At 36.2% G+C, this 14,580-nt stretch overlaps 2 protein-coding genes across 2 annotated transcripts; both read left to right on the top strand.

The window, feature by feature from the left end:
- Positions 1–459: 459 nt before the first annotated feature.
- LOC6036383 (intraflagellar transport protein 52 homolog) lies at positions 460–2,355 on the top strand. Its single transcript, XM_001846385.2, has 5 exons — positions 460–844; positions 907–1,124; positions 1,182–1,609; positions 1,668–1,916; positions 2,012–2,355. Exons 1-5 carry the CDS (start codon positions 735–737, stop codon positions 2,303–2,305), a joined length of 1,299 nt encoding a protein of 432 aa, XP_001846437.1. The 5' UTR covers positions 460–734; the 3' UTR covers positions 2,306–2,355.
- Positions 2,356–6,302: 3,947 nt separating this feature from the next.
- Positions 6,303–13,682, top strand: LOC6036385 (cytochrome c oxidase subunit 5B, mitochondrial). Its single transcript, XM_001846387.2, has 4 exons — positions 6,303–6,512; positions 6,856–7,029; positions 13,061–13,104; positions 13,173–13,682. Exons 1-4 carry the CDS (start codon positions 6,434–6,436, stop codon positions 13,233–13,235), a joined length of 360 nt encoding a protein of 119 aa, XP_001846439.1. The 5' UTR covers positions 6,303–6,433; the 3' UTR covers positions 13,236–13,682.
- Positions 13,683–14,580: the final 898 nt, after the last annotated feature.

The raw sequence follows: 14,580 nt of genomic DNA, 5'->3' as shown, positions 1-14,580 counted from the left end.
CAAACTCCCAATTCCCAAATCAGATAATCACTAATAGCCTCTAATGTCACGTGTCAGCTAACGCGTGGTATTGTAAGAGGTGTCTAAATTAAATTCCCCCAGCCACTCTCATCGTACGAACCTTTTTTGTTGGCGATAATTTACGAGCCAATAGTGTTCACAGCCAAAAACGCGGGCGTCCGGGGCTCAAGTTACCTGTTAAATCGGGAATTAAAAGTCTAAATTAAGCGCCTACTTCGAGTGCCTTCGTGGACGAAACATTTGTACAATCTTGTTGGCGCTACGATTCCATCGAATCGCGGGTAAGGTTACCGGATACCGAATTTCACCACAACGAACACTAACAAACTAACAGTTTGTATACGAAATGCGGCCGTCAATGTGTATGCGATTCCTCCTGCGTTTAGGCAACCGGTGGGCCGTACGGCGCACGTGCGCGATCGCTGTCATGGCGACCGGCCCCGAGAACCGGGCCCACAACATTCGGGGAAAACGCTCCAGATTTTGTTTTTCGCGGAAATAAACGCACCTTAAACAGTGGAACTAATTTGGCTAAGCCGGTGAAATTAACGACGAAGAAGGTATCCTCGGCGAGCGCGTGTGTGGTCACTTGACGCGTGCCCCGCGAGTTCAGGCGTATAGAGTTACGCCGCCGTTTTCCGAGGAATGTGAAGCGATTAACAACTCAATTTCTCGGTATATTCACGACGGGTCAATAGCTCAAGCTCGAAAATATGAACAACATCAATGTGGTGTTCAACGTGTCCAAAAATGAGCTCTTCAAGTTGCCGGACAACTACAAGACGCTGCATCGGAAGTTGAAAGTCAACTGTCGCGTTGAGAGGTGAGAATTGGGAGGTGATAATTGAAATTGGACTTGACGATCTAAGAGATCTTCTATTGTAGCAATAAAAATGATATAACGCCAGAAATTCTTAAAGGGGCTACCGTTTTTGTCCTTGCTGGACCGCAGGAGAAATTCACCGAAACGGAGTTTCAATATCTAAAGGACTACATAGCTGAGGGAGGTCGCCTGTTGCTTCTGCTCGGTGAGGGCGGCGAAGTTCAGTTCAACACCAATGTGAACTTCCTTCTCGAAGAGTATGGCATGACAATCAACAATGGTATTTCTAGATAGATATAAAACTCAATGCATTACTTATGCATGTTGCATGTTGTAGATGCCGTAGTTCGTCCCCAGTACTACAAGTACTTCCACCCAAAGGAAGCACTCATCAGCGGTGGTATTGCTAGCGATAGTCTCAACAATAATCTTATGGAGTTCAGCAAAAGTATCCTGACTGCGTTTGACTTCATGGACGACAAGTACAAAGTGGAGTTCGTCTACCCGTTCGGTGCTACCATGAACGTGATCCAACCCTCGAACGTGCTGATGACCACCGGACCCGTAGTGTACCCCTTCAACCGACCCTTGGCCGGCTACTACCAGAACGAATTCAACGGTAAGCTGGCGGCCATCGGTTCCGGTCACATGTTCCAAGATAAGTACATCTCCAACGAGATCAACATGGCCATTTGGGACAGCATCTTTGCGATGATACTCGAGGACAACCTAAAGTTCAAATCGTCCGACTTCAATGACCTCGAGGTACGCAAAAACCCTCCTCAAACCCCTCCAAAAGCAGTAATCACTTTCCGGCTTGCAGATTAATGACTACGCAATCATCCCCGATACGATCTTCATGGCGGAGCAGCCCAAGATCTGCCTGATGGATTCGCTCGACTACGAAATCCCCCCCGATTTCAAGCGGCTATTCGATACGGCCCTGTACTCGATCAACAACGATCTGCTGCGCGATGTTATCAATACGTACGCGAAGCTGGACGTGCAGTATGAACAGCTCAAGATCATCAAGCCGCAGTTCGAGATCCCGTTGCCGCCGCTGCAGCTTGCGGTTAGAACCCGGTTCCGAACCACAACGCGCCAACGCGCCGGCGTCGGCATAGCAACAAACCCAGTCTGTCTAATCTAAAAGTGTTCCCGTTACAGGTTTTCCAGCCGATCTTCAGCGATCTGGCGGCGCCGCCACTGGAATTGTTCGACTTGGATGAGGCGTTCAGCTCGGAAAAGGCCCAAATTACGCAGCTCACCAACAAGTGTCTGTCGCCGGCGTTGGAAAACTACCGGAAGGAGGGCGTCGACGAGAAGGAGCTCGGGTACTTTGTGCAGGAGTGTGGCCGGATTTTGAAGGTGTGCCAGGACGATCAGCGCATGTCGGCGAAGGAGATCCTGAACGTGATCAGTGTCAAGATTGCGCATTACAAAAAGTTGGATAAGGAATAAAATGTAATATTTGATTGACATTCTAAAGAAACTGATAAGGTTTCTAAAAATCGAAATTATTTACTACACAAACCACTAGAACTAGCGGTGGGCAAAAAAAGTGAACCACGCAAGGAGCCGTTTCAAAAGAGCGAAAGAACCATGGCTCACAAAAAAAGAGCCGCGGTTCTTCTTGAAAGAGCCGCGGTTCTTCTTGAAAGAACCGTTCCAAGACGAAATGATTTTTAAACTTGTTTTTTTTTTAAGTTTCTAAGCAAAACTCATTGAATTTCATACAAATTGTGTTTAAGAGTTGAAAATGTAACTTCAAATGCTTATGCTTATACATTAATTCTAAATTTATCAAATTTGTTCCACCAAGTACTTTTTCGAGTTAAAAATGCAGGATAAAGAGGGCTAGTTCCCGACATTTTGAGAGCTAAATCAACATATTTCATTGGAATTCTATTTCTTTTGTATGCTATATTATCCTAATATTTGAACAATACTTAAAAGTATTCAAACTCATATTTTCAGTTTCCCGAAAAATTCAAAATTCCCAAAGACACAAAAATACAAAAGAACAAAATTACAAAAATAAATATTTAAACTAACCAGAATTTAACAAAATATTACTATATTTACCTAATTTGGCTGATTTGATGTAATTTGAGTTGAATTTAAGTAATTTGAAGTTATTTTTTAAAATATTTTATACCAAATTGAACAAAATTTCACTTGATTTCAAATTCTTAATATTTTTTCTGATTTTCGCAAATCCTAACAATACTTGACCAATTTGAAAATTTTACTTTATTTAACTTGATTGTTTTCAATTTTACATAAATGTCACTACATTCTACTAAACTTTACTAAATTTATTAAAATTGTTTTGATAGTAACTAATTTTAACTATATTTATCGAAATTTAGTTAAATTTAACTAAAATATACTAAATTTACCTCGTTGTTACTATATTTATCATATTTTTTTAAATTGAATAAAGTTACAATAAAAGTCAGCTAATTTTATGTATTTTTTTTCAAATATTATACTGAATTTTAACGAAAATTCACCTATTTTCAACCTGTATTCACAAAAAAAATAACTAATTTGAACTAATCTGTACTTATTTGTTATATTTAACGATTTTTAACTAGTAGTGTTCAATTTTAACCAAATTTCACCACATTTTGCTAAATTTTACTTCATTTAACTAAATCTTACTAAATAAAACAAAATTATCCATGGTTAAGTAATAAAATCAAAATTTGCTAAACTAAACTAACTTCAACTTATTTTACCGTCATTTAAATTCATTTTACTTGATTCAGCTTAATTTAACTAAATTTAGTTAAATTTATTTTAATTAACTTGATTTTGCTAAATTTAACTCAATTTCACAAAAATTTACTAAATTCATTTAATCCAATAAAAATTCAACTTGATGTATGTAAAGTTAACTTAGTTTAGTAGAACTTAATTTAAATTAATTCATTTACATTAAGCTTTATTCATCTTTATTAAACCTAATTAACTTTGATATTACCTCATTTATCTTGAGCTAACATAATTTATCTTAATTTATCTTAATTTCACTTAATTTATTTAAATTTAACAAAATTTATTATAATTTAACGAAATTTACTTTCAACTAAATTCAAATTATGTTTAATCGAATTTATATGAATTAAGTATTTTTTTTGTTAAATTTAGTAAATTTCAGTTGAACTACGTTAATTATGTTATATTAATTTAAATTGAGATAAACTTAGTTAAACAAAGATAAGTTAAAATAAATTTAGGAAAATAAAGTTAAATAAAAATATATTAAGTTAAACTTAAAAAATATGTTCAATTAATTAAAATTTAAATACACTCAATTAAAAAAAGTTTGATAAAGTTAAATTACGATGAATTAATTAAAATTAAGTTAAATTAAGTTTAATTAAGTTAAATAAAGATAAACAAAGGTAATTGAACTTAATTTATCATTATTTAACTTAATTTAAGGCCGTTGCAAATAATTCCTCCCCCCCTTCAAAAATGGTCCGAAAAATCAGGGGGCAAAAAAATATTTTTTCAAAAAAAACAAATTTTCAATGGAAATTGAAGTCTAATCAACTAAGAAAACAATCTTAAATGTCTTTTCCTGCATTGATAATCATATTTAACATATTTGGACTCGTTTAAAAATATTTTGAACTTTTATGAAATTTCAATGTACAGCACCGCAAAAACTTTTTTTCTCGCAAAAATAAAATTTTAAGTATTTAGAAATTTTGGAAATCAATGATTGCAAAACAACTGGACAGGTGTATGATGCATTTTAAAACACTTAATTTCACAAAATTTAACACAATTTATTTTAATTCGATTTAACCCTCTACAACCTAACCCCGTCTTTAGGCTTCGATCTAAAACATTTCCAAAAATCAATTTTTCAACCAATTTATGATCTTTAAAAAGCATTGGAAAGAAAAACTCTTAAAATTTTAGAAATTCCTAAGGATAGAAGTTTTACTTGTTTTTACAATTTAAATGATGATGATGCCATTATATAGCAGGAAATGTGAAAAACAAGCAAAAAATTGAAAAGGTGACTGTAAAAACGTGAAAAAAATTAGAAAGGCAAAATGTAATTAATTATATTAGGTGTTCGAATTGGCCAAATACTACCAAAACCAAACATTAACTAAACAGGATAAATGCAAATTAAAATATTAAAAATAAAACAAGAAAAACATAAAACAAGACAAGAATTTAGTAATTTTTTGTTAAATTTAGTTATATTAAGTTGAATTTCGTTAATTAGGTTACATTAACTGGAATAAACATACATAAAGTTAATTTTAGTTGAATAGAGATAAATCAAATTAAATAAAGATACATTTAGAAAACATCGTTAATTTAACTTAAAATACTTTATTTATCCTGATTCAACTTAATTTTACTAAATTTCAATTTTACATAATTTCACTTAATTTTACTAAATTTAACTCAATATCACAAAAACCAACTAAATTCAGAGAAATCCAATTAAACTTAACTTAATTTAATATAATTTTATTAAATTTATTTTATTTTCACAAAACTTACAAAATTCAGTTAAATCCAATAAAACTAAACTGAATTCAACTTTATTAAACTTAATTTAATTTATCTTAATTTAACCTAATTTATATTCATTTATCTTAATTTAGTTTAGTGTATCTGAATTTTCCTTATGTTTAATTGAATTTAGTGTATTTTTGTCAAATTTAGTAAAATTAAGTTGAATGAAGTTAAATTAAGTTGAATTACGATTTTTTATCCCATACAATGTATGGCATACATTATTTCAATTGGTTTTAATCAAGGGGCTGGAAACTCTAATATTTCTTTAAAATACTGAGTATATTAACGATATTCCAGTATACTTGTTAGTATACTAACCGAAATGCAATAAACTGTTAGTATATTAAGATACTCTCAGTATATTGGTAAGTATACTGGCGATATGTAAAGGAAATAATAAGTATACTAACATATATTTTGATATACTGGTTGACATAATAATTATAGCTCTAAGAGTTTCCAACCCCTTGGTTTTAATCTGTTTTTTTTTTTTTTTTTGTATTTTCATTTTAGGACGTTCCTTGTACAGGATTTTAGAGTTTTGGTAATTTAGAACCGTAATATATTTGAACTCTTAAATTCCCAATGCTTAAATTTAAAAATCAATCTTTATTTTTTTCGAATTTATTTTATAACCTATTTAATTCATTAATTAATTTAGCGTACACCGCACATTTCCTTTCGCTCACTCTTCCTTCGTTTTCGTATATACCCTTCTCGCTCACTCTTTCTTTTTTTTTTCTTTACAGATTTTTCCAAATTTTGAATACAGATTTCGAATTTGGGCCTATATCGAAAATTTTCGAACTTCGAAATTGGTCTTCTTTTTCTTTTTCTTGTTTTTCTTTTTCTTCTTCGCTGTCAAAACTCGCTCTCTCTCACTCACTCTGTTCCCTCTCGCTCGCTCTTCCTTCTACGCTGTCAAAAATCAAAGACGGCTGTGCCACTTTTGTCGAGAGCCTCGCTACAAAGTCAAACTTTTTTTCCTCTACGAACTTCGTTCCTCCGGGTGTGTGATTCCAGGAACCTACGATGGCGTCCCTGTGCGGAAGATTGATGCTGAACGCGGCCAAGCGTAACATTACCTACACGCCGGTGCGCTTCTGCAAAAGTAAGTTCCAGAGTTCTTTTGCTCGTGGTTGTGCAACCATTTTTTTCCTCCTTCATCGCTCTCTGCCCTGCCTGCTGTGTGCCGTGTGACAATCGAAGATTTTTCGCCTTTGCTCGCCCCGCTTACGTAATGTGCGGGGCAGACGAGCGGGACCTTCCGGGCGTTCCGACCACCGGGGGGATGTCCGGAACCGTGCCGTCGAGTGCGACTCTTCGGAACGGTTCCTCCGGAACGAATGGTTCCCGTCCAGAGCTGCCGACAAAAACTTTTCACAGACTAAAATTCCTCTTTCTTTCTCTCCGGTGCTGATCCGGAACTTTGCCGTTTGTTGTTGTTTTTCCAGTGATGAACGACCCGATTGAGCACGCGACCGGTCTGGAGAAGCGCGAGCTGCTGGCCCACCGAGCCGGCGACACCGATCCCTTCGATATGCGTGTGTTCAAGCGCGGACCGGGCACCAAGGAGAACCCCAACATGATCCCGTCCGCGTTCGAGTCGCGCCTCGTCGGATGCGTCTGTGAGTAGTCTTTCAATGTTGCTGGGGGATATTGGATGAATGACTTGCGTGTTTTTGGGATTAATTAGTTGCACCCGAAAATTTCTGTTTGCAGCTTGGATAACGCTAATCAAATGACGTAGAAAATGTGTGAAAAAACAGATTGTGCTATTCATCTAGTAGAAAGGAACATCCAACAGCGTCCGAATTTGGATTATGGATCATGGGAACCGAAAATGATCGAATTTAAATTGGGGAAATCTTTGGTCTTAAGGCTGTGTGGTTGTTTTCGTTTTACCAAAGCTGACCGATCAAAAACTTTCAGATCAAAAAAATATGACGACGTACTTAAAATTATCTATTTTTTAACAATTTCATAAAATCTTCTCAGCAAAATCTGAAAATTACACATACCCTATTGCATTTGAAATGATGGTTTGTGATCCAATAAAAACGTTAATGTATCGATTCGCCTTTAAAAAAATAGTTTTTGTTTTAGTTTTTTTTAGTTTTTTCCTCGGTACTTAACAAAATTTAATCATCTGTGAGCATTAGCGTGTCCCAAAAAAACACGAAGTCGAGAATTCAATGTGCTCAGTTCTCAAATGATAGAAAATCATGTTAGAAACAACTCTCATACATGAAAACTGTCGGAAAAATCGTTTACCACGTTCCTGGGCATTTTTTGAAAAAAGTCAGTTTTTTCGACAATTTCACAAAATCTGCTTAGAAAAAATGGAAAATTTTAAAATTTCAAATAGCCTATACCATTAAATGATGGTCTGTGGTCCAATAAACAAGTTAATGTATCGATTTGGCCTTTTAAAACCTTGTTTTTACTTTCCCGTAGCTTTTATGTCGAAAAATACGAGTTTTTGCTTTACTTTTTTTCAATCTTTTCCCTCGGTATTGAACACAAAAATTTCCTCATATGTGAGAATACATGCATCTTGTAGGAAATTTTCCGCCGAAGATTTTCGTCTAAGCAACTTTGAAGTTTCATCAACTCTGAGCTGAGATATTCCAGTTTTGTGAAGAAATAATATTGAATATTTGAAAATGTTGATTTTAATCATCATTGGCATACAATATTAAGGATAATTTAAGCCTAATTTGAAGTGCGGCTGTATCGCATCTGTTTTTAAACATGATTGATTCATCCTTCAATACTAAGGGCCACCTGGTTTTGTTTTCTCATGGCACACTACGTGCTAAATCAATGAATTGCTTTTAGCAAATAACTCATATTTAGAGCATTTTGCATTTAAACCAATCGATGCACGTTTGCTGTGTTTCCATGGATACAAATAAACAAATAACAAATATAAGGTTCAATTGTACGCATTTCCGTGATCTGAACCACAACGTAACGTTTACACTCCTTCTTATAACTCCTGTTGATAAATCCGATGTTCAGGTAAATTAAAAATATCACTAATATTTGGAATTTATTCTATAGGATCCATTCATTAATCACGTAGACATTTTTTTAAATCTCAGCTCCTCCCCTTCTCATGGTCAATTGTCCATAAAAAAAACTTTTTTGGATGGAGCGTGGACAATTGTCAACCCCGTACAATCGAACCATATATTTCGATGCCTCTGTGCTCTTGTACTAAGCTTACTGGTTTTCCTATCTAGATAGCATAAGAGAGCACAGATGCATCAATTTGTTATTTGTTTATTTGTATCCATGGAAACACAGCAAACGTGCATCGATTGGTTTAAATGCAAAATGCTCTAAATATGAGTTATTTGCTAAAAGTAATTCATTGATTTAGCACGTAGTGTGCCATGAGAAAACAAAACCAGGTGGCCCTTAGTATTGAAGGATGAATCAATCATGTTTAAAAACAGATGCGATACAGCCACTTCAAATTAGGCTTAAATTATCCTTAATATTGTATGCCAATGATGATTAAAATCAACATTTTCAAATATTCAATATTATTTCTTCACAAAAACTGGAATATCTCAGCTCAGAGTTGATGAAACTTCAAAGTTGCTTAGACGAAAATCTTCGGCGGAAAATTTCCTACAAGATGCATGTATTCTCACATATGAGGAAATTTTTGTGTTCAATACCGAGAAAAGATTGAAAAAAGTAAAGCAAAACTCGTATTTTTCGACATAAAGCTACCGGGAAAGTAAAAACAAGGTTTTAAAAGGCCAAATCGATACATTAACTTGTTTATTGGACCACAGACCATCATTTAATGGTATAGGCTATTTGAAATTTTAAAATTTTCCATTTTTTCTAAGCAGATTTTGTGAAATTGTCGAAAAAACTGACTTTTTCAAAAAAATGCCCAGGAACGTGGTAAACGATTTTTCGAAAGTTTTCATGTATGAGAGAGTTGTTTCTAACATGATTTTCTATCATTTGAGAACTGAGCACATTGAATTCCTCGACTTCGTGTTTTTGGGACACGCTAGTGAGCATACATACATGCATTTTGTAAAAAATTCTAGTAAAGACTTTCATCTAAGAGTCTTCCAAGTTGTATCAACTCTCAGATGATATATTCCTGTTTAAATAAAGATAGAATGTCGAATATTTGAAAAAGAGTTCTGCTAATCGATCTTGTTCTTGGCAACACATCGGAAACTATAAAGGATCAAATGCTTGCACTGGATGTCGGTAAAGCAACGGATCGAAATCAAACACACTTCTTTTAACTTCTTAACACTGGAACGCCCAACGCATGTCCAACTTACACGGACGCCCAAGCCTCCCAAAAAAAGGTGGAACAGTAACTTCAACTCGCTGGTTCTCGGGCATTACTCAACCAATTGGATTCTGGTTTCCAGTGATTAGTAAGAATGTCTAGATGATCCTAAAATTTTGCATCACTTGATTTGATCAAATTGTAATTTCTGCGACCGAAAACATCGTTCCACCTTTTTTAAAACGACTGCCTCCGCGGAATTTTTGGCGATTTTTTTTTTTCAAGCGAAACAAAAAGTTAGAATGATGTCTTTGATTGCAAATATTACAGATTTGATCAAATTAAGTTCTGCAAAGCTCTAGAATCATCTAGACATCCTAACTAATCACTGGAAAGAAGAATCGTCCCGATTGGTTAAGTAATGCCCGAGAACCATTGAGTTGAAGTTACCGTTCCAACTTTTTTGGAGCCTTGGGCGTTAGAATTTTAAGAAAGAATGGATGTCGCTAAAATACTTGCCGGAAGCCATGGACCGCGAAAGGGATATCCATGAGCACGACACTAGAGAACCTGGCAATCTTAGATTGCAGAACTGGAAGGACGAAGTGTACGCAGAACTCTTTGTTTTACATAGGATTTAGGCTTTGGAGGCTGCCTGGATGACAAGCCACATAAACGAGTTTCAAGGAGTTTGTATGGCAGCGGACTTTAGAGTGAACCAACCAAAAATGTGACGAAGAGCACGTTATGACGGTCGGCCATATTCATCATCGGTGCACATTCACATGGCCCTCCCTTAGGATTTTTTTAATTTGCAAAAAAAATGCATTTTAGGTGCCGCGGGGCCTCCTGATGGCGGAACCGTGCCGTTGAGTTGAAACTTGGCAAATTTGCAAAATACAAAGTTTATTTTGGGCCCTGCCCATTTTTGTTAAAAAACTTTTTAGTCAATGACTAATCTCGACTAACCTACAGCTCAGCCCTGCACATGGGATCACTCTGGGCCGCATAAGATAAATCTGATCAAAAGTACAGTTATCCCACATATTCGGAACACCCACAAATTCGCAAAACTTTTCTCTGTGGATGTACATCTAGGCTCTAACTTGTGTGTAAACACTGTTGCACTAAAAAAAGCGTTGTATACAATCTTGCATCAAAGAAATTAGAGTGTGCAGGATACGCTTGGCGGCGCCACCATCGCGGCTGACTTAACAATGAAAAAGGCTAAATGATTTCGAAAAAAATAAATAAATATTAACCTCGTTTAAATATAAAATTCAATTCTGTATAATTCCAGTTGACTTAAATTAACGAAACGAAAACATGACAACAACATGATTCCAAAAATGATTTTTCAAGCGACAACTTAAAATAGTCCCTTTACACATGTTATGTCCGATTTCGTTTTGTTTACCTTCTTTGGCGCGTAAAATTCTGGATTTTTTTTTTTTAAAGGTCCAATAAACCAAATTTTCAGTTTTTGCTTTTTGGGTGTTTTTAAATACCCCAAACTCAAGGCGGTTTCAAAAACACCCAAAAAGCAAAAACACTAAAATTTGGTTTATTGGACCTTTTCAAAAAAAACTCCAGAATTGCAACCCTCTGATGAAGGACAGTCAGATATTGGTCTGATGTCCTTCGTACTGAATGTTTTATGCAATGATTAGATGGTCCAACGTTCTGCTACTGTAGGCCATCATGATTTTGGAAGTGGCGCTATCTAGGCGGATGGTGCACACCCTAGCTCTTTTCTGAAGTTTTTTTTTTTTTTTTGAAATGGTCCAATAAACCAAATTTTCAGTTTGTGCTTTTTGGGTGTTTTTTAATACGCGAATCTAAAATCTCATATTCGTGTGAAATAGCAAATGGTTCCAACATCCCAATTGAATTTAGACCTCACCAATTTGTACCGTGATACAAAAAGCAATTCTTTTATTCATTTTATTTGTTATATTTTAGTCACGATTGTAAAATTGATGATTAAAAAAAAGAGTTCCAGAAGCAGTATTGCACCCTTCAGCAAATTCTAGAGTTTTGTGTCAATCGTGCTTGGCCTCGATTTTTTATCACACTGCTCTGCCGGAGGAGGACTCTCAACTTTGCACCTCAGAGTAGTACTGCGAAATAATTTTCATCACAGTTGGCAAACTGATTTGCAATTTCAATTAAAATTATGTGGAATTAGCAGTAAATTCAACAAAATTCTGGATTTAAAAAAACATAACAATACATTGTGGACGAAAGAAATCTGTATATTTTGCAATTCTAAGCATCTCGTTACAAACAAAGCTGTATCCTGGCACCGAAGATCAGAATTCCACAGCCGGAACAAGCAATCGTTATGCCCGAACCGAAACACTTCTTTGCACTGTTTAGTTTCGAAACTTTCGCAAAATAATCTAATCTAATCTAATCAGACCCTAGCGCAGCCAATCTTTCGAAGGGATCCTGGAGAGTGCCTTAGGTTAGATGACGCCTAGCACTCTTCTTGTCATTTATTAACATTTGTAATGCGCCATTGCATTGAAATGCATTGAAACATCACAAGCGTTAAAGCGGCCAGGCCTACTGCGTAAAGCCGTATCGCAGAGATGACTCGTAATTGGGTTGAGTTTGAGCACTGAGTGTTCGAACAACAACACAATTCTGAATCGACAGGGGAGGAAGAAGCGTGGGGACACACCACCATACGCTCCGAGATTGTTTGGTTGTATTCGTTGGGAGCACCATGCTAAGAAGGTTTGGTACTCCGGGACCCTCTGGGATGGGACATTGTATTTCCACGAATGCCCTAGACACTATTTGCCGTGGTTATAGCGCCACAACTCGCTCTCTGTAACAGTATTCCTAATTCCAGTCCAAGCTCACCAAGTCGACATGGCCTAGTGGTTAGCATTTTTGCTTACCAATCCAAAGTACGGGGGTTCGAATTCCGCCTCGAGCGACTTTGATTTTTCGTTCATATTCATCTTTTCAAGTGTATGTGTTCTTAACTTTCTCGTTGGGAGCAGATGGGCATCGAACCCAGAACCATTCGCTTACAAAGCGAACACCGTAACCAGTCAGCCACGGCCGCTCCTTGTTTCGAAACTTTCGCAAAATAAATAAATAAACAGTCAGCCTTGGCAAGGGATATAATAGACACTGTGATGAAAATAATTGAGCAAGAATCTAATAAAGTGCAAAATGCGCAATACAGAAGTGGAACCATCCATAAACCACGTGGACACCTTTTTGAATTCTCAGACGCTTTGTATTAACTGTAATTGAACGTCAAATGCCAACATTAGAGGCACGATGGAATTAGATGCTGTTCCACTGTTGCCCTTTTTGTGAGATCGTTTCATTAATGAATATTGTTTTCTTTTTCTTCCCTACAGGCGAGGAAGATCAGACTTACATTCAGTGGATGTGGCTGCACCAGGTACGTTACCCAAACTGAACACTATTTAAATCAGTATATTCTAAACGTGTCTCTCCCCCCCTTCACAGGGTCATCCCAAGCGCTGCGAGTGCGGACACTGGTTCAAGCTGGTCGAGAAGGCCCCCATCTAAAGAGCGTTTTACCAACACTTGTGGGGGAAGCAAGGCCAACCACAAAACACCCTGTAATTGTAGAAAAAAGCAAACAAAACAACACACGTATGTTACAAACAGAAACTTAATAAAAATCAGCAATTAAATTTCTCCAAAAAAAAAAAAGAACGACATTGTTATGAGCCAATGTGGGAAAATAAATTCAAAAACACACAAAGACACACACACACAACAAGGTAGCCTATGTGTGTTGTTGTTCGTTTGGTCGGTCACTAATTGTTCCCAACGGTTTGTTGAAGAACACTGCTAAGAGAACCGCCCCCCAGTAACATTAATAATTCCGTGTAGTATCCGTTCTGATGTGCTCGTCGTTGTTCCATGAATGCGCTTCTCTGATTATTCAACGTGATTAGTCCACGCTGCGTGCTAGTGTCATAAATCGATACAATAAACGATTAAACGAAACGATGGACGCATCTTTTTTGAAAGAAGCTTTGCTGCTCCTAATAAGAGTTCAGTTAATGTCTGTTAGCAGTGTTTGGAACAGCCGGTTTCTGCAAATTTGAAAGAAATGTCCCTTAAATTATGCTTTGTTTGCACTACCGAGTTGACTAGTTTTGAAAAGCAGGCAACTTTGTTGTTAAGGCGCATTTGAATCAACAAACAAGATTTTTGTTGAATCAACGCTAAACGCCAAAACACATTTTTCATAATCATTTAAAATATTGTGGTAGAATTAAGGAAAATCAAGTTTGAATCAACACAAAATTTTGTTTTATATATTCAACCAAATTTAGGCTGAAGCAAACTTCTTACAGGCTGATCGTACAACATATTTTTCTGCTTGTATAGTAGATTGCAACGATTTTTAGACAATCGAGCAAGTTGTATTGCCAATTTTGCACCTAATTCGACGCACAGCCAGAAAATATTCACACCTCAAATATTGCAATATATACTTACGGTAATGGACGGAAAACGGAATCGACATAACACCTTATTATGTGGCCCTCTTAACCTTGCACTTATTTACCACTCCACTCCAATACTTCTAACTAACGTGAAATTTTCCGAGGATTCCGACTATGACAAAATTGAGACCAAAAAGTGCCGCTATGGAGGCCTACAGGGCAAAAATTAACGTTGTAAAATGTTTGCTGTAGAAAAATCGAAAAACTATGAGAAAAACTGCGATTGGCCAAAAAGTTAACACTCAAACGCTCGGGTAGTCATTTGACCCCTATTTTTTTTCTTAGAAATCCCATAACTTTTGATAGAATTGATCAATTTGGATGCTTTCGGTTGCAAAAGATCCAGATTTGTCTATATTTTGAACTGCCGGATGGGGGACAAATGTGGTCCA

This window comes from Culex quinquefasciatus, chromosome 2, assembly GCF_015732765.1.
Source record: "Culex quinquefasciatus strain JHB chromosome 2, VPISU_Cqui_1.0_pri_paternal, whole genome shotgun sequence".
Lineage (NCBI taxonomy): Eukaryota > Metazoa > Arthropoda > Insecta > Diptera > Culicidae > Culex > Culex quinquefasciatus.
Note: the sequence above shows the minus strand (reverse complement) of the source record. Positions and strands in the feature narration are given on the sequence as shown.

Coding starts and splice junctions, on each gene's coding strand:
- LOC6036383 (XM_001846385.2), top strand. CDS start 735: ATGAACAACATCAATGTGGTGTTCAACGTGTCCAAAAATGAGCTCTTC. Junction 1,610..1,667: donor CCGACTTCAATGACCTCGAG/GTACGCAAAAAC, acceptor TCCGGCTTGCAG/ATTAATGACTACGCAATCAT. Junction 1,917..2,011: donor TGCCGCCGCTGCAGCTTGCG/GTTAGAACCCGG, acceptor TTCCCGTTACAG/GTTTTCCAGCCGATCTTCAG.
- LOC6036385 (XM_001846387.2), top strand. CDS start 6,434: ATGGCGTCCCTGTGCGGAAGATTGATGCTGAACGCGGCCAAGCGTAAC. Junction 6,513..6,855: donor GCCGGTGCGCTTCTGCAAAA/GTAAGTTCCAGA, acceptor TTGTTTTTCCAG/TGATGAACGACCCGATTGAG. Junction 13,105..13,172: donor AGTGGATGTGGCTGCACCAG/GTACGTTACCCA, acceptor CCCCCTTCACAG/GGTCATCCCAAGCGCTGCGA.